The following is a 19,022-nucleotide window of genomic DNA, read 5'->3' on the forward strand; positions in this document are numbered from 1 at the left end:
TTTAGAGGTTATGAAGTCCCCAGCATGATTTCATCAGCGTCAGTGAGCAGACGGACAAAAACAGAGTGAAACACGCTCACAGCGTCCCAAAACACAAACACTGTGGGAATAAATTATCTTTGTGCAGAGACTATTGACTCTCTGACTGAACAGAGAGATACGGGCTCATTAACATGTCTGATTATTTACTGATTCATATGTTTTCTTTTTGTTCTGTGATGTGTAGTTCATTAAAAAGAGTAAATGGATGGATATAAATAAATAGATTTCCTAGCACTTATTAATTGCTTTGGAACTTCATTTAGACTTATTACAGGGCCGATCAGAAGCACCGCTCATCATTTATCATCACACACATAAACACAAAGAGAGTGTGTTTGAGCCTCGAATCTTCAGAAGCACAATTCAAGAGAGGCAGGGCGAATTAGATTAGTTAATCAGAGCTGTTTTTGGTCATTGTGCTGAATGCTAAAACGTTGCCCAGTTTACCTTGTGTTACCTTGAACTGACTCTGTGGTTCATAACCAAAAATAGTATAAATAAAAATAGTATATTAAACATATAGTAAATGTCTGTGAAAAATCTTGTTAAATTTACAGAAACACATTTTTTTATTTAAAATTTATATAGGCCTATATATTAGACTTATTAGATATATTAGACTTATGGAAACATCTTTTTAAAAAAATTTTCAATAAAATTGATCATATAACACTATAAACATAATACTATTTTACTGTAAAATAAAATATACTATATTAGGAAAATTCCCAGTATTTTTCTGTAAAATGTATTGCCTTGTTAAATCAAAAATATTTTTTCCGTTTATATCCACGTTATTTTTCAACACAGAAGAAAGCTTATGGCCGAGACTTCCTGTTCATTAGCCACAACAACGAGAAGAAATATAGCTGGGTTCAAGTCCTTTAGGGCAGGGGTTTTCAAACCTGTCCTGGAGCCTCCCCTGCCCTGCACATTTTGTATGTCTCCCTTATTAGGCACACCCAATTCAGGTCTTGCAGTCTCTACTAATGAGCTGATGATTTGAATCAGGTGTATTAGATGAGAGAGACAAGCAAAATGTGCAGGGCAGGGGAGGCTCCAGGACAGGTTTGAAAACCCCTGCTTTAGGGCATTTAAGCACATATGAAAAAAGGCATTATGTAGCAAGCCTTTTTTTCAAATACAGGTAATTTACCATAGAAATATTATGACTGTTGTAGCACCAGCTGTGGTCCGATCTCCTTCAAACTTGTGTTTGCTTGCATGCTTGTTTAGAATCACCTGTCGCATGTGCTCAACAGGTTTTGTGAAGTTTTGAGTTTTCTTTAGGCTTTATAAAATATTGGGTACATTTGGACATGCAGGCCACTTTTCAAAACAACCCCATTTTAGCTTCCCAAAGGGTAAATTTGAACTTTTTTTGATAATTATTGACCTAGAGAGTCCAGAGAATTGTACTGCATTGATCTTTTCCAGATTGAGTGAAAAACCTAGGACTAGTTCACAAAAGTAGGTTTTTTACATCTTCTCACCATTTAACAATTTGATTGACAGCAGTGGATCTAGAGGCAAAGTTGTCTAGAATGAGTTCTGTCATATGATAAGAATATTGCATGTATGTGCGAAAAACCAAGCAATGTTCAATCATTTATACCCTTAAAAAAAACAGTAAAAAACAGTAAAAAAAAAGTCAAATTTCTCACAGACCTTTGGGGCCACCTAGTTTCATTTCGATCAGCCTCCATTAAGCATGTCTAATAGGTGCTCAAACTTCATCGGCAGGTGGTGGCCATGTTTGTCATTTTGTTTAAGAGTTAGGCATTTTTACTAAAAGTGGTCCTGCCCATTTTAAACATTTCAGTGTCCCGTTGAAAGAGTTTTATTTTGATAATTATTGTTATTGGCTCTCCAGAGAATCTTTCTGTACTGGTTTGGTTCCAATCAGGCGAAAAACCTAGGACTAGTTCGCAAAAGTAGGTTTTTCAAAAACCCCAAAATTTCGCCAAGCGAAATTTGTCCAGCGTGAGGCAAGGATTCCAATGACATAAGGCATTTGAGCCTGTGACTGGTGGTTTAGGAGTTATGACGAATTTTATATTTTTGATTGCTGTAGCCCCTGAGGAAAAAAACAGCTAAAACCAGCCTAGGCTGGTTGGCTGGTTTTAGAGGGGTTTTGGCCACTTTTCCAGGGGCGCCACCGTCAGGCCGATTGGGGTGAGCCTTGGTGACTTTGTTCGGCTGTGTAAGTACCACCATCCCTCCAAGTTTCAAGTCTCTATGACTTATGGTTTGGTCTGCCAGATCAGTTTTATGTGGAGATCGCTGAACTGTGACCATTACAATATGGTTTCAGCGTTACGCGCTTGAACCATAGACTGTAAAAAAGATGGACAACGCGTCTCCGCTTCTTTCCACTATAGAAAAGTGAAGCCAAAACAGCTCAATATGGCCGCTACCATCTTGGGGGAAGTTACGTCATTTGGAGCCAGAGCATGCGCAGTGGAGGTTCGTTTGGAGCCAGAGCATGCGCAGTAGAGTCGTGAGGCGGAGCCGCGGTGTCAAAGTCCCGCCCAAACTCCCGCAGACCCAATCGCACGATCACAATCATGACACCACACCCCGTTTTTATAGCATCAAATAACTACTTAAAAGCAAACTTATTAGAAAAACGAACACCTGAGCATGAATCAGCATTATAAGAACTACCTCACACGATGGAAATCACCTTTGGAAAAAAAATATTTGCCGTGTAATTCGATTATTTAGTTTGGCTCACGTCCCATTAGATTACATGGAGAGGGCGGGGTTTATGACCTATACTGCAGCCAGCCACCGGGGGGCGATCGAAAACTTTTGGCTTCACTTTTCAGGACACCTACGGCACGCTTGGCTTGAACCCTTAATAACAATGTGCTGTAAACTGTAAACTGCTTGCACTACAAACCAGTGTGTTCATAAATAAAATAATACATTAAAATAATAAGGTAAGACTCGCCAGTTTGTAATGTCAAACAGCAAATCCAACTCTTTTGTACAGCTAAAAATTACTGGACACCGCTGAGACCGGAAGCCACACCCACACCCATTAAATTTAAAAATGGTCGCGCCCATTCTTATGGAAAAATAGGGGGGTAACTTTCTTCAGGTTTTTATCGTGACATTTTACATTGCTTTTGTTCTGTAATAAAGAAACTCTGTTCATAATACTCATAATATATATTTTAATGTGAGTTCACACACCTGTCATAACATGGAGCCAAAATATGATTTATAGGCTGCATGTGTAGTTCACTATAGTCGTTAATAAATGTCTAATAGGCAGACGTTTATTTCTTCACGTTGTCTAAAACACCTCACAGGCGTGACTTCTAATGAGATGTTTTTTTTTCTTTTTCAAAAACACGCATTCTAGATTCCTATCGGAATTTCTAACATAATTGGGAACCGCTCCTACTTGGAATCAGTATAAGATCCTGGATAAACTCTAACCCCTTCTTTCAGTATTTATGTTGCTTTTTTGTCACGCTTTGACAAGCGCCATATGAGCCAGCAATACTGTCTCCACTCAGGCCCAGTGGACGATGATTGATGTGAAAAAAGTCATTCATGAGAGATTTCAAGCATGTTACAACTTAAGAATTAAGTTATGAATTTAGGTCTTCTCTCGACATGAATATAGCCAACACCGCCCTCTGCTGTTAGCAGTCTAACATAACTAATTCAACTACTGCCATTTTTATGACTCTAGTGTGTGATTGATTGTTCATTCTTGGGCTGGGCAGACACCAGTAAAAGACTGAACAGAATACTAAAGAGAGAAAACAGGATGAAGGAGAAACAGATGAAGAACTAGGACAAATGGACTGCTGTCATAGACTACATTTGGAACTATTTGCATTAGAAGCAATTTAACTTAAAAACATATCAGTGAACATAAACATTTGTTCAAATCATCATAAAATCATCAATTCTATTTGAATATATTTTAAAATGTAATTTATTCCTGTGATTAAAGCTAAATTTTCAGCATCATTACTCCAGTCTTCAGTGTCACATGATCCTTCAGAAATCATTCTAATATGCTAATTTTCCTGCTCAAGAAACATTATTATTATTATTATTATTATTATTATTATTATTATTATCAATATTTAAAACAGTTGAGTATTTTTTTTTCAGGACTGTTTGATGAAAAGAAAGATCCAAAGATCAGCATTTATCTGAAATAAAAAGCTTTTGTAACATTATATACTATACCATTCAAAAGCTCAGTGTAATTTTTGAGGGAAAGAAATGATAGAAATTAATATTTTTGTTTAGCAAGGATGCTTTAAATTGATCAAAAGTGATGATAAAGACATTTATAATGTTACAAAAGATTTCTATTTCAGATAAATGCTGTTCTTCTGAACTTTCTATTCATCAAAGAAACCTGAAAAAATTCTACTCAGTTGTTATAAGTAACATCTTACAATTTCTCTCAACATGGGGACAGAAGAGCTTTTAATCAATAAATGGGGGAAAAGGTAACTGGCGTTACTTATTTGAAAAAGTAACGCAGATATTTTCTTGTCAATTAAAAAAAGTAATGTTCCTTTACTACTTGGAACTTAGTTACTTGCCTTACTTGTAATGCGTTACCCCCAACACTGCTGGCTTTGTGGTCCAGTGTCACATATTGTGCTTTATTTTACTTCATCCTTTTCATTTACTTCCTACACATGTAGTGCAATGTGCAAATGAAGAGGAATGCGAACACCTGATTTTCTCCCCAAACCTGCTCAGTGAGTGTCTCACCCTCATCCAGTCAAACTGGAGAGACTGACAGACACACACTATCACAGCTGGAGCATTTACACCGACCCTGTCCCAGGAGTGTGTACAGTAGATAAATCTCAACTTTATTTAATTACTGCATTTTGAATTGACATCTTCAGGATGAGTGCTCGTCTATGGACGGAGGAGCAGTTCAACTGCCCCGTCTGTCTGGATCTTCCCACTGACCCTGTGACCATCCCTTGCGGCCACAGTTACTGCATGGCCTGTATCGCAGATTACTGGGACAACGAAGGCAGGAAAAACGGCACCTATAGCTGCCCGGAATGCAGGCAGACCTTCAACCCTCGTCCCACTCTCTGCCGGAACACCATGCTGGCCGAAGCAGTGGAGCAGCTCCGCGGCGGGACCCTGAACTCCACCGGGCGAGAGTCCATCAAGAGCGCCCGAAATGCGGCGTCTTCCGCGTCTGAGCGTGCGCGCACACGGAAAAAAGGGTCTTCGAAAAAGCTGCCAGGCTCGGCTGTGCCCTGTGACCGCTGCACGGAGCCCAAAGCGGCCGTGAAGACGTGTTTGGTGTGCATGGCATCGTTCTGTGAGAATCACCTAAAGCCTCATAACACACAGGAAAATATGAGGAGCCACGAGCTGATCGCGCCCACCGGTGACCTGAGTCAGAAGATCTGCCCCGAGCACAAGTACCTGCAGGAGTTCTTCTGCCGCTCCTGTCAGATGTACGTGTGCTGGCTTTGCACCAGTAACCAGCACAAGGGCCACGAAAGTGTGTCCACACAAGCAGAGAGAAACGAGAAACAGGTGGGAACCACAGAAACATCCTTAAACATAGTAACATCTAAAAAATATGACAAGAACTTAATAAGAATGTAAAATGTTCATCATTGGGAGTCTAAAAATACCATGCAATCTATGTTAGGGTTATCAAAACTAATATTTTTTTAGAGGTTTGCTAGGATGTGGGGCCATATTGGCGATACCAGAGATCAGGGGAGTTGCTAGACCTAAAGCCCATTTACTCAAATCACTTTTCTTTTTTTTAAAGCCAGTTGCATTTACAACACAGTTAACTATACAAACTTGTGTAACCAATTATTCCTACACTGCATGTACTTCTGTGTGAAAGGCTGCACGACCTGCGCGTTGCAGTTAAATACGCGCGCTGGCATCAGTATCTGACTGCGGTAAAGCCAGCCGCGAATTATTTTAAGTGTGCGCGAATATTACAGTGATTACGGTAGTTTCAGGAACAACACAGAGAGAACGCGCTTGCAGAGCGCTTTTCATTTAGACGCCCAGGACTGAGAGATAACAGACAACCGTCAAAGACACCAATAAATAACACTTATATTAAAGCAGAAATGCAAATAAATAAGTAAGTAAAATTTCGCGAGCATTTTGTAGAATTATCTTTCAGTCCTGGGCGTCTAAATATAAAGCGTTCTGCAAGCGCGTTCTCTCTGTGTTGGTCCTGAAACTACCGTAATCACTGTAATATGCGCACCCTAAAATCATTCGCGGCTGGCTTGACCGTGTTTTTCTGAACCGCGGCTGGCTTTACCGCAGTGATATACGCGTGCATAGTCTTCGGTTAAACTGCGTTTCTTTTAGAAGCGTTAATTCAGTTGTTGCATATAGTTTATTCAATGTCTTTATTTCGGGATTATCAAAGTAAAGAAAAACTCAAATTTGAGATTTTACTGGGGCACGTCCCCCAGTAAAAAGGGTCTAGCCATACCCCTGCCAAAGACTATAGAATATCTATAGAATGCCTTGAAGGGACTTTGCCGATACTCAGATGTAAACAATAGCATTGACTGCAAGGTTAATGTACTACTGAATACGTTGTTATGCTAATTTATGCTGTCTAAACCATGGAAAAAACGTGTGGAAGCTGGTAAATCATATAGAGATAATATTAGTAAGTAGGAAAGGGTGTATTATTTTGATGTACTAAAGTTAAAGGTGGTAAAGATACGTACGAGCAGCAGTATTAATTAAGATTTTAGCCTAAAATCACCAACCTGACAGGAAATAAGAAGGAACAAGAATGTTGTCAAGATTCTTGCCATGGAAAGCCTGGTTCAGTTTGGCCAACCACAAACACCTTTTGTTCCTCAGACAGTTTTTTTGCATTCTTCTCCTTGATTTGCTATATATTTTTTTCAGTCTACAGTACCTCAAATGTTTTTTTTCCTGTCCAATTGAATATTACAGCCCAAAACATGACAATAATTGAACATTTTCAGCAGCAATAATCAGTAAAAGTTCTGCGAGTTCCGTTTAGTTCAGTGACATTGTTTACATTAAGTGCTGCCGATGTGGCCGACTGATGACGTGTCGTGAAAACACACGGATTTCCTATGAACCTAAATACTTCTTGCGTGTTTAAGTCATATACATAAATAAAGGAATAAAGGTCAGGCTACTATTAAATTTGCAACGCTTGTACCTCCAATGAAAACAGTTACATAAGTTACAACATAGTTTGCATATCAACACATTGACTAGGTTCACAAAACAATGTTTATGCTGGTAGTAACGATGTCCAGAAAGACATAGTGTAGCTTTAAACATTGTGCATTTTAGCATTTAGATATTTAAACAAACCCACAGTGGAAGCGGGTCGGAATGGGAAAAACATTTGGAGTACTTTAGACTGCCAAACGTTATAAGGAATCAAGGAGAAGAGTGCAAAAAACTGTCTGAGGAACAAAAGGCATTTGTGGTTGGCCAAACTGAACCAGGATTTCCAGAACAAGAATCTTGACAACATTTGTGTTCCTTCTTATCATTTCCAGTAAGGTAGGTTAAATATTAGTCTAATATCTTAAATAATACTGTATCTTTACCACCTATTAACTTTAGATTCTCAAAATATTGTGCCATTTTCTGCTTCCTAAGTCCTTCTCTATATTGTTTAGCAGCTTCCACAGTCCACACATTGTTTCCATGGTTTAGACAGCATAAATTAGCAGAACAAAGTATTCAGTAGTACATTAACAGTGCAATCCATGCTGTTGTTTACATCAGAGTATCACCAATATGGCTGCGCATCTGAGTAACTGACCAAATCGTTACATAAGTGCGAACCCACTATATCGGCTGATATGGCATAATTTAAAAAGGTGGTTGAATGCAATTTTTAGAAACTCTCAAAATGAATATAAATTTTTTTCATATTGTATGTCACAATTCAGTTTGTTTGTTGTTTAGTTCTTATTGGAATAAATGTAGACAAAATCCTAATTTTTTTTCTGACATCTGCCGTAACATCAGTGAGCTTTGAAAATGATCACATGTGCATCACGGCATTGACAAATTCAGAAAAATGTTCTATCACTGTCACTGTTTAAAGAGCCTGACTCACCTTTAGCTTTTGCATGACGTGTTGCTTGGTTTAGTATTGATGAACTAGTCTTGTTGCACTCGCACTCATTCCAGTCCACATTCCAGTCTATTCTAAAGACTTGTTTTGTGTGCTAATCTTTATTTGTATTTGTTTTTTGTTTTTTTGCATTAGAAAGAGCTGGGCGCAGTTCTGTCTGAGAACCATCAGAGACTCCAAGACAGAGAGAGAGAACTGAAAGACATGAAGAAAGTCTTAGACACACTCACTGTAAATATTTATGTCACCTAAAAAACAAATCAACATTATACACTGCAAAAAATACTTTTCTTACTTGTTTCCAGCCAAAATATCTAAGAAGGATTTTCTAGACAAGTAAAAATTTTTTTTCTTGTTTTCAGAAAAAAACAAATCAAAATTAAGTGTGTTTTTGCTTGAAACAAGCAAAATAATCTAATAATAAATTAATCTACAAAACACAAATTAAGATATTTCTAATAAAGCCTGAGAAGTTTCTGTTCCTCTATTAAAAGTCCAGTTCACCAAAACTGAAAAGATCCAAAAAGGTCATAAAGCTGTTGTAAAATAAATGCATACTAATCCAAGTCTTCTAAAGAGATATGATCACTTAACATTATGAACATATATAATTTATCCTTTTATTTACATCTAAACAAAGTTTAAAAATGCATGCACGATGCATGAGAACCAATGACACACACACACAAATGTTTATATGTGACCCTGGACCACAAAACCTGTGAGATTTTCTTTAATGTCAAAAATCATCAGGATATTAAGTAAAGATCATTTTCCATGAAGATATTTTGTAAATTTCTTACTGTAAATATATCAAAGCTTATTTTTTGATTAGTAATATGCATTTCTGAGTACTTCATTTGAACAACTTTAAAGGCAGTTTTCTCAATATTTAGATTTTTTTGTATCTTGGCCAAATATTGTTATTGTTATAATTTAATAAAAGTGACCCTTATGACTGGTTTTGTGGTCCAGGGTCACATATGCAAATAAAAGCCTGAGAGAAATCTGTTCATCACATAAAGCAAAAGTATCTCTTCACAAGATTTGGATTAAACCACTCAGTTAATATGGATTACTTTTGCTAAGCTTTTATGACCTTTTGGATCTACTGCTAAGTTTGGTTGCCTGGAATTTTGAAAAGAAGGACAGAAACCTTTCAGGTTTAATCAAAATATCTTAAATTGTGTTTCAAAGTTTAATAAAGTCTTATTGCATTGGAATGACATGAGGATGAGTAAATGATATCGTGTTTGGCTGAACTATTTCTGTAAGGTTTAAGCATCCTCACTGTGTGTGTGTAGAGGTCCTCAGAAACGGTGCGAGATGAATCGGACACGGTCCTGTCTGAGCTCCAGGAGTCAGTGCAGCGGATGCTGGAGCTGCTCCAGGACATGATGTTCTCCACAGCGCAGGAGAAACTCAACGAGGCCCAGGACGTGGTGACCAAACTGGAGGCCGAAGTCAAACAGCTGAAGAAAAAAGATGGAGAACTAAAAGAGATCATCAACTGCCAGGACAATATCCACTTTCTGAAGGTCAGAGGATGGTTTCATCAGTTTTGGTGATGTGGGGTTTATAAAACTGAGAGCTAATGTCATAGAAAGCACATAAATAATCTTTTCATGCCTCGTCTCCACAGACGTATCAGTCTCTGTGCTGTCCTCTGGAGGGGGGAGATCTGGGAGCTGTGACTGCCAACCATGAAGCCACGTTTGATCCAGTCAGGAGCGTCGTCGTCCAGCTCAGGGAGAAAGTGGAAGAGATGTGTGACCAGGAGCTGGATAAGATCAACAAGACAGGTACAGACACATACAAACAGGTCTCACAAACACACACTGAACTGTTGTCAGGTAAAGGGTCACCGGAAGGTCATTATCTGTGTCTCTTCTCAGTGTACAACACCACAGCGTTCACAGTAGCAGACCGCAATGGACAGAAAACCGGAGGGATAATGAAACGTAAGTCAGTTTCACTACAGTGCATTTGCTGACAAGAAAATGCTACTTTTTTCAAATTCAAAGTAGAACGTATGTCTTATACACAGTATTGCAAATGCAACAATACAATTGACAAGAGAACAAACAGACACACACAAAGTGATACCACAATAAAAATATACATTCTTATAAAATCTTTTAATACAACCACAAAATTATTTTTTATTTAGTACTGACCTGAATTAGATATTTCTCATAAAAGACATTTACATATAGTCCACAATAGAAAATAATAGTTGAATTTATAAAAATGGCCCCGTTCAAAAGTTTACATACAATTCATTTTAAATACAATTTTTAAAATCAGTTAAACTGTCCGCTGTTCTTCAGAAAAGTCCTTCAGGTTCCACAAATTCTTTTTTTCAGCATTTTTGTGTATTTGAATCTTTTCCAGCAATGACATCTTTTCACACTGAGGACAAATGAGGGACTCATATGCAACTATTACAGAAGGTTCAAACGCTCACTGATGCTCCAGAAGGAAACACTATGCATTAAGAGCCAGGGAGTGAAAACTCTTTGAATTTGAAAGTCAGAGTAAATATCCTCTGTTTCTTCTGAAGGGGCAGTACTAAATAATAAAAAAATATATACATATACATATATATGCAGGCAAAATTCCATTCTGTTCAAAAGTGTTCATCCCTGGCTCTTAATGCATCGTTTTTCCTTCTGGAGCACCAGTCAGTGTTTTATGTGAAATGTCTTATTCAGGTCAATACTAAACAAAAATAGCATGCATTTTGTATAATTCCTCTTATTTTGGTAAAATAATGAACATTTTGCAGATTCTGCTAGGTTTGTAAACTTTTGACTTCACTGTATATATAAAAAATGTAAATATTACTATAATTAATACAACCAAAACAGTGGTTGGTTAAGTTTTTTTAGTTTAATCTATCATTTGTCTGTCAGTAAATTTGGTCTTCTCAGTTTTCTACTCTGTTTTTGCATCACAGTGTTTTCTGGAAAAGGAACCAGAGGCACTCGTGCACAAGGTATGAAAACAACAAATAAAACTAGTGTTTTTCTCATTTTTTTTATTGTGTTAGAGTTTCTAATGTATGTTAATATTTTTAGGACCCCCACCACTGCCCTCAGTAAGCACACGAGGATCTGGTAAGATCATTATTTTATTTGATTATTTTATAATTTTTTTATTATTCATTTTATTTTATTCTTTATCAAGTAATATCAAATATTAGTTGTGCAGTAAGTGCTTTTCTTTCTTCAGTGAACACACGTACACAGGCTGTCAGAAACAGTGAGCCAAGAGGTGAGTCAAGTGGTCTGATTTCACCCTTTAAATGTGTTTTTAGAATAATTTTAATATTCTCAAATGTTTGGTTTCAGTTAATAGAGGGGTTACAAACTCCCCAAGACCAGCCAGATCACCAAGAGAGGAGAACAATGACAGTAAGACTCACATCACTCACACTTTTACTCATGTATGTCTGTAATTCTCTGTAGTTTGTCATTCATAGTTTAGCTTCTCACTCTGCAGCTGACAGGAGTCGCAGTTCATTGAGACCAAGAGAAACACAAAGAAGAGAGGAAAGAGAAAACGATGGTGAGAATAAAAAATATTGATAAAGATATGAAGACAAACATCTACCCAATGTAGTTTTGCTCATTGTTTGTGTGATTTCTCAGCGGATACCTGGAGTTTAAGCTCAGTGAGATCAAGAGGGAGACCAAGAGAAGAAAGCAGAGATCAGGGTGAGTTTTAATGGTTGAAAAAACTAAAAAAGGACAAATACTATATTTTGCAAAAAGCAGATGAAGCCTACTTTCATAACCATAAATATAATTTTGCATTATATGCTTTTAATGAAAATCAATCAAAATGTTTCAGTCTCAGTCTCATTAACATAATGTGTTACAAGCTATTACTTTTGAGTGATTCAATGGTTAGTGTTATTATTGTAATATTTAAAAATGTTTTCTTTAATATTAGTGTATGAAAATGACTTCAATACAGTTTTTGATCAGTAAAACATCTTCATATATGATTAATATATGTAAATAGTATAGATACAACTGTGCAGATTAGCATTTAAGTGATTTAAATAATTGAAAAACTAAAATACTTTATATATATATACTAATAATAATGAGAATTAGATTAGAAAATGTAATGGAAAAAAATCTAAATTTTCTTCTTTTCTTCTTTTTCTTACATTTTCCTCTATTTGATTCTGGAGTAAAATATGACTCCAATTCAGCCTTGTGTCAGTTCTTTTGTTGTTGGTTCATTTGGTGTGTTTTATTAATATTATTATAGTCATGGACAGAGAAAATCAGCCCTCTCAAAGACGTCAAAGCACACAGAGCAGAAGCGCACGTGAAGAGCAAGGTGAGGCCACACATACACATGCATAGGTTCAGGTTTAAGACCAAAGTTTTTATATATACTAATAATAATGAGAATTAGATTAGAAATGTAATGTAATGTAAAAATCTAAATTTTCTTATTTTCTTCTTTTTCTTACATTCTCCTTGATTCTGGAGTAAAATATGACTTGGATATATTCTAACATTCCGCCTTGTGTCAGTTCTTTTGTTGTTGCTTTACTTTTGTGTGTTTTATTAATATTATTATAGTCATGGACAGAGAAAATCAGCCGTCTCAAAGACGTCAAAGCACACAGAGCAGAAGCGCACGTGATGAAGAACAAGGTGAGGCCACACATATAATGCATAGTTTTAGGTCAAAGACCCAAGTTTATGTATTCACATTGCATAAACTAACCACATAGTTTTTAAAGCTGTTTTACTTTTAATTGTCAGCGGACCGCTGGAGTTTGAGTTCAATCAGACCGAGACTGAGGAGAGAGGACAGAGAACAAGGTGACATTTGATTCATGTCTGATTACTGAAATTTAACACAGACTCCTGTAAGAATTGCATCATGTGTCTGTTTTCCCTCCTGACAGTCAATGGAGAAGCTCAGAGTCCCTCACAGCAAAGATCAAACGCTGTTGACAGACAGCAGCCGGCCAGACAATGTGAGTGACAGCGGCCCAACATGCATTGCAATCAAATCAAGATGTTGTGCTTTTAATTCTATTTATACATTTCCTCATTCTGTTCTTCATCAGCGGACAGATGGAGTCTGAGCTCTCTCTTACCCAGAAACAGGAAGAAGAGACAAGACACAGGTGAGCGCAAGAATACACATTTACATATAATAGGCTTCTGTTGCATTTATGTACAGCTAACTAACTTTTTATCTGAAATATACTCACATGAATCCTCACAATGGAACCAACCTTAGTCTTGTTAAGTAATCTTTACTAGTCATTCTGGTTTGTCTAGCATCCAGATAAACGCCTGTATTTCCTGCTCCTGTGAACTGTGGTCAAACAATATCTATCAAGTACCTCAAAATGTCCCCTTGTTTTAGTCTGCATTTTTCGCTATTTTCAAGCATGTGTCCAGCAACACAAAACTAAAAGTCCATTATATTTAGATTTGTATAAACCTTTTAAATAAAAATGTTTTGTCATCAATTATTATCATATCATCAAAGTACTGATGTCATTTGTCGCATTCCATCCACTCACAGTGAAAGAGGCCACACCCACTATTCAGGAGGCGGGGTCAGTGAGACCTCGTAGCCTCTCCCGTGCCAGTGCCTGTAAGTCACTCACTGCACAATGATGATCCAAGAATTATTTGTTAAGTTATACATTACATTTTAAATTAAAAAAAAACAAAAAAAAAAACACGCTTACCTTTGTAATATTAGCTCTAAAAACAGAAAATCATTGTAATTTTTATGTTATTAAATATCTAAACTAATGTTGAGTGTATTGTCTGTTCTCTTTGTAGGGGGAGAGCCAACAGAAGGTAATATTAGGGTTTTAGTTTCCTTGTTTGTAGCTTCACTGCTAGTTCAATTGTAGTTCAAATGATTACATGTAGAGGAATGACTAATGTCTTTCTCTTTGTACAGTGAATCCCGGGCTGTTCCTGGACTCACCTACTGACAGTCCCCTTGTCAATCCTGCTTTTCCCACATGTCAGCGTTTACATCAATATCTTATACACTACACACATCATATTATGAAAGACAGATAGATGGAGGGATGGGTGGATGGAAGCATGGATGGATACATGAATGAATGGGTGGATGGATGGATGCATGGATAGATAGATAGATGTTGGTTGAGTGAGTGGATGGGTGCATGTACGGATACATAGGTGGGTGGATGGATGGATTCATGGTTGGATGGATACATGGATGGGAGGATGGGTGGATGGATACATTGATATGTGGATGGCTGGATAGATACATGAACGGGAGGATGGATGGATGGATATGTGGATGAATGGTTTGATGAATGGGTGGATGTATGGATACATGGATTTGTAGATGGATATATGAATAGTGGATAGATTGGTGTATGGATGGATTTGTAGATGGGTGGATGGAGGCATGAAAGGGTGGATGGATGGATGGATGGATGATTGGATAGATACATGGATGGTGGATGGATCTAGAGATGGATGGATGAGTGGATGGATACATGGATGGAAGGATGGATGATTGGATGGATACATGGATAGAAGGATGGATGAGTGGATGGATGGATGGATGGATGGTGGATGATTGGATGGATACATGATAGAAGGATGGATGAGTGGATGGATACATGGATGGATGGAGGATGAATGTAAGGGTGGAAGGATGCATGGATGGTGAATGGATGTATGAGTGGATGGATATATGAATGGTGGATACATGGGTGTATGGATGCATTTGTAGATGGGTGGATGGAAGTATGGAGGGGTGGATGGATGGATGATTGGATGGTGGATGGATCTATGGATGGATGGATACATGGATGGAAGAATGGATGGATGGATGAGTGGATACATGGATGAAAAGATGGATGGATGGTTGAGTGGATGCATACATGGATGGAAGGATGGATGGATACATGGACGGAAGGATGGATGAGTTGATGGATACATGGATGGAAGGATGGATGGATGGATGGATACATGGATGGAAGGATGGATGGATACATGGACGGAAGGATGGATGAGTTGATGGATACATGGATGGAAGGATGGATGGATACATGGACGGAAGGATGGATGAGTTGATGGATACATAGATGGAAGGATGGATGGATACATGGATGGATGAGTGAATGGAAATATGGATGAATGAGTGGATGGATACATGGATGGGAGGATGGATAAACGGATGGGTGGATGAATGAATTTTTCAAAACAGCATTCTTTCTTTTTATTATGTAATTTTTCATATTTCCTTACAGCCTGTTGCTTTTGTCTGATTCTTTTTTTTTATATAGTGAGAGAAATTAACATTGACAGCATTCAGGCCCCAGAGCCCAGATCCAGAGATGAGTTCCTGGAATGTGAGTTTACCTCCTTATATATTGTTCTTTTTATTCTATTTCAAGCTTACTCTCTCATCTTTATCTTTCTCTCTCTGCATTAGATGCTTGTGATTTGACCCTGGATCCAAACACAGCCCACCGGCGTCTGGTCCTGTCTGATGGAGACACCGTGGCCACCCTTCAGCAGACGTCTCAACCGTACCCCGACCTCCCTCAGCGCTTCGACGGCTGGACGCAGGTGCTCTGTCTCCAGCCCCTCTCCTCTGACCGCTGCTACTGGGAGGTGGAGTGGAGGGGGCGTGGCTCCTCTCTGGGTGTGGTCAGTGGTTCCATGTCCCGCAAAGGGGCGGATTCAGGGGCGGGGCTTGGGTATAACAACCAATCGTGGAGTTTAGAGTTGTCAGACATGTGCTGCGCAGCCATGCATGCCAATCAGAAGATGGAGATCCCTGTGATCTACAGTCCTCGTGTTGGGGTGTTTCTGGACAGGACCGCAGGGACTCTGACTTTCTATAGCGTGGATGATGAGCTGGTTCCTCTTCACACGTTTCAGGGGTCGTTCCCATCGCCACTGTATGCAGCATTTGGGGTTGGCTGTGGGGTTGGTGTGGGGCTGGATTTTGCCATGGGGCAGTTCAGCGCCACGTCAGACAGCATTAAAATCTGTCCTTGTGAACAGACCATAAAACCAGTCTTAAGTTGCATGGGTATATTTGTTGTAACAGCCAAAAGTACATTGTATGGGTCAAAATTATACATTTTTCTTTTAAGATTATTAAGTAAAGAACATGTTCCATTAGGATATTTTGTCAAATTCCTACTGTAAATATATCAAAGCTTAAATTTTTGATTAGTATATTTATTGCTAAGAACTTTATCTGGACAACTTTAAAGGCAAATTTCTCAATATTAGATTTTTTTTTCTCCCTCAGATTAAAATTTTCAAATAGTTAGTATCTTGGCTAAATATTGTCCTGTCCTAACAAATGTATAAAAATGCATAAATCTCATTTAAAACAAATTGACCCTTATGACTGGTTTTGTCGTCCAGGGTCACATATTTCAACCAATTATCCAAAATAGAAAAAATAAAGTATTTTGCATAAAGAAAATTAAGCCTATTGATAAGACCAAAAATAGTTTTCATAGATGCATCACTTTTTTCCTCTAAAATCACATTATCATAATGCTTCTAGTCACATTTTTGTAGTTATACAATTGATTTTTATTTCTGCAATATTGCCATGTTAATAATCTGTCTAGACATTTTTAAAAAATATTTTATTCATATAACAGTAACAAATTATACATGTTTTTAAATTATAGTATTGAGAAGTGTGCTGTAATTATGCTTAATTGTCATAAAAATGCATTACATCTTGGTAATGGTTTGAAACTATTTCTTTTATATTTCCTATATATATATATATATATATAGTATTTAACATTTTAAGTGGATCAAAACAAAAGCTTTAATCAAAGTTGTACTAAAACCAAAACAATACCTGTTCTTGTCTTAGGACAACTTTGATTAACTTTTTTGATCCACTTCAAAAGGTGGCTACTATATACAGACATATGTACACACACACACACACAACACACACACACACACACACACACACACACACACACATATATATATATATATATTTTTTTATTTTAAATATTTTTTTCAATGAACATTTTTGGGATCAGGATTGTATGGTTATGGAAAATAATTACTAAAATAAATTATTAAAATAATTATCAATATATGTAATTACATTGTACATAAAAATAATTGTTCTGCCCTTTTTTATTCATTAAAGCACATTTTTCACTTTAATAGCTTGCATAATGCTTAATTGTCATAAAAATGCATTAAATCTCTTAAATTGTTTGAAAAATGTAGTATATGTAATATATTAATATTAAAAAATATAGTAATATAAATATAAATATATATATATATATATATATATATATATATATATATACACAATAATATTTTTTTAATTGAACTTGTTTTTCCCACCTTTGTTGGGATCAGGATTGTATGGTTATGGCAAAAAATTATTAACAATTATTAATACATGTAATTATTAAATACGTAATTATATTGTACATAAAAATAATTGTATAAAGTTAAATACAATTAATTACTATAAAGCAATAATAATTACTATAAAGCAATATATTTTATGCATAAAGGAAATTATTTTACTGCCAGGATAATACACCAAAAAATGTTTGTAAACTTTAAAAAGAATGAATAAAAAAAAAAAAAAAAATCCACAGATGCCAAAGTTGAATTTATTTGTTTTATTATAAAAAAAAACCTCAACATAATGATACTGATACAAGATTCTGCCAGCTAAACACAGGAAAACACACCAAGGCTGTGGTTACTAGTCAACAGCACAAAAGAAATCACCCGGTGCTTGATGTCACAACTTGTGGCATCATCTTCAAGCATTGACTTTGACCTCAATGGTAGCCAGAGAGCTTGATGACATCGACAGCAGGATGTAAATAAGGACACTTTGATACAGAAATCAAATCATGCGTTTAGTACAATACACTTCAGCTGGGATTAGAGATGAAGCTAGTGATGTATGTATATATATATATGCAGCAAGCATGCTGGTATTGTTCAGAAGGAGCTGTAGGACATGACTGATTTGATCAAGTTTAGTTTTAAAGTTCTTGGCATAGCTGAAAAGCATACTAAATGTCTCACCTGTAACAGTTTCTGGTGTTTTTCCCTGTGCTGTCATTATGTCATTGACTACAAAGCACAAAAGGTCAGTTTACAACACGAACACAAGTTTTAGCTTAGAAAATGACACATAATTTTGGTTTAAACCCAAAAAGGTCTTTGAAACTTGAGTCCCTTCACAAACTCCACCAAAAACATGAAATATATTAAAATCTCATTCCTAGCTGAATGGTTAGTAAATAATATGAGACATCTCTATATTCTAGTCTTACCTTATTGTTCGATAACACATAATTGCCATTTACTAAAAACACAATTCTAGTGGGTTAAAAATGAAAAGTGCATAAAATGAGGAAAGAAGGGAAATAAGATGACAAGGAAGCACAATCGGTGTCACTAAGGAATTCATTCAGGGGTCAAAGGTCATGATCAAAGTGTCAAGACCATGTAAGACATCTTAAGGGCTACTTTAGAACAGTTTCTGCATGCAGTCACTAAAAAATACAATTCGCATGCTTTGTATTTAAGGGGATTTTGAAAGTATTAAAATGTATTCTGAAGCAAAAGCAAATGATCAAAATAATCCCTTGTGTTCAGGTTTCAGTCATAAAATGATCTTAAGCCAAAGTTAAAGTACAATCTGCAGTGATGCACTTACTTCCTTAGATACAGTCCCTGAATATTATAACACACCAGAACAAGTGCCTGTACAAGCCCAAATATATCCTGAGCAATCCTGCTCTTTTGTGGCAAAAATTCCCAAT

General features: G+C 36.8%; 1 protein-coding gene across 1 annotated transcript; it reads left to right on the top strand.

The window, feature by feature from the left end:
* Window positions 1-4,941: 4,941 nt before the first annotated feature.
* trim25l (tripartite motif containing 25, like) lies at window positions 4,942-16,735 on the top strand. The gene is made up of 20 exons (XM_073852678.1): window positions 4,942-5,595; window positions 8,318-8,413; window positions 9,487-9,720; window positions 9,825-9,984; window positions 10,078-10,143; window positions 11,142-11,180; window positions 11,263-11,301; window positions 11,417-11,458; window positions 11,536-11,598; window positions 11,687-11,752; window positions 11,836-11,905; window positions 12,797-12,861; window positions 12,973-13,032; window positions 13,119-13,190; window positions 13,284-13,343; window positions 13,751-13,822; window positions 14,017-14,034; window positions 14,141-14,206; window positions 15,510-15,575; window positions 15,659-16,735. The coding sequence occupies exons 1-20, from the start codon at window positions 4,942-4,944 to the stop codon at window positions 16,381-16,383; spliced, it is 2,733 nt and encodes a 910-aa protein (XP_073708779.1). The 3' UTR covers window positions 16,384-16,735.
* The last annotated feature ends 2,287 nt before the right edge of the window (window positions 16,736-19,022 follow it).

Source organism: Garra rufa, chromosome 12 (genome assembly GCF_049309525.1).
Source record: "Garra rufa chromosome 12, GarRuf1.0, whole genome shotgun sequence".
NCBI lineage: Eukaryota > Metazoa > Chordata > Actinopteri > Cypriniformes > Cyprinidae > Garra > Garra rufa.

Bases quoted from the DNA above. Each gene is read 5' to 3' on its own strand.
- trim25l (XM_073852678.1), top strand. From the start codon at position 4,942: ATGAGTGCTCGTCTATGGACGGAGGAGCAGTTCAACTGCCCCGTCTGT. The intron at 5,596-8,317 runs GTGGGAACCACA...TTTTTGCATTAG, and splicing joins CAGAGAGAAACGAGAAACAG to AAAGAGCTGGGCGCAGTTCT. The intron at 13,033-13,118 runs GTGACATTTGAT...CCCTCCTGACAG, and splicing joins GAGAGAGGACAGAGAACAAG to TCAATGGAGAAGCTCAGAGT.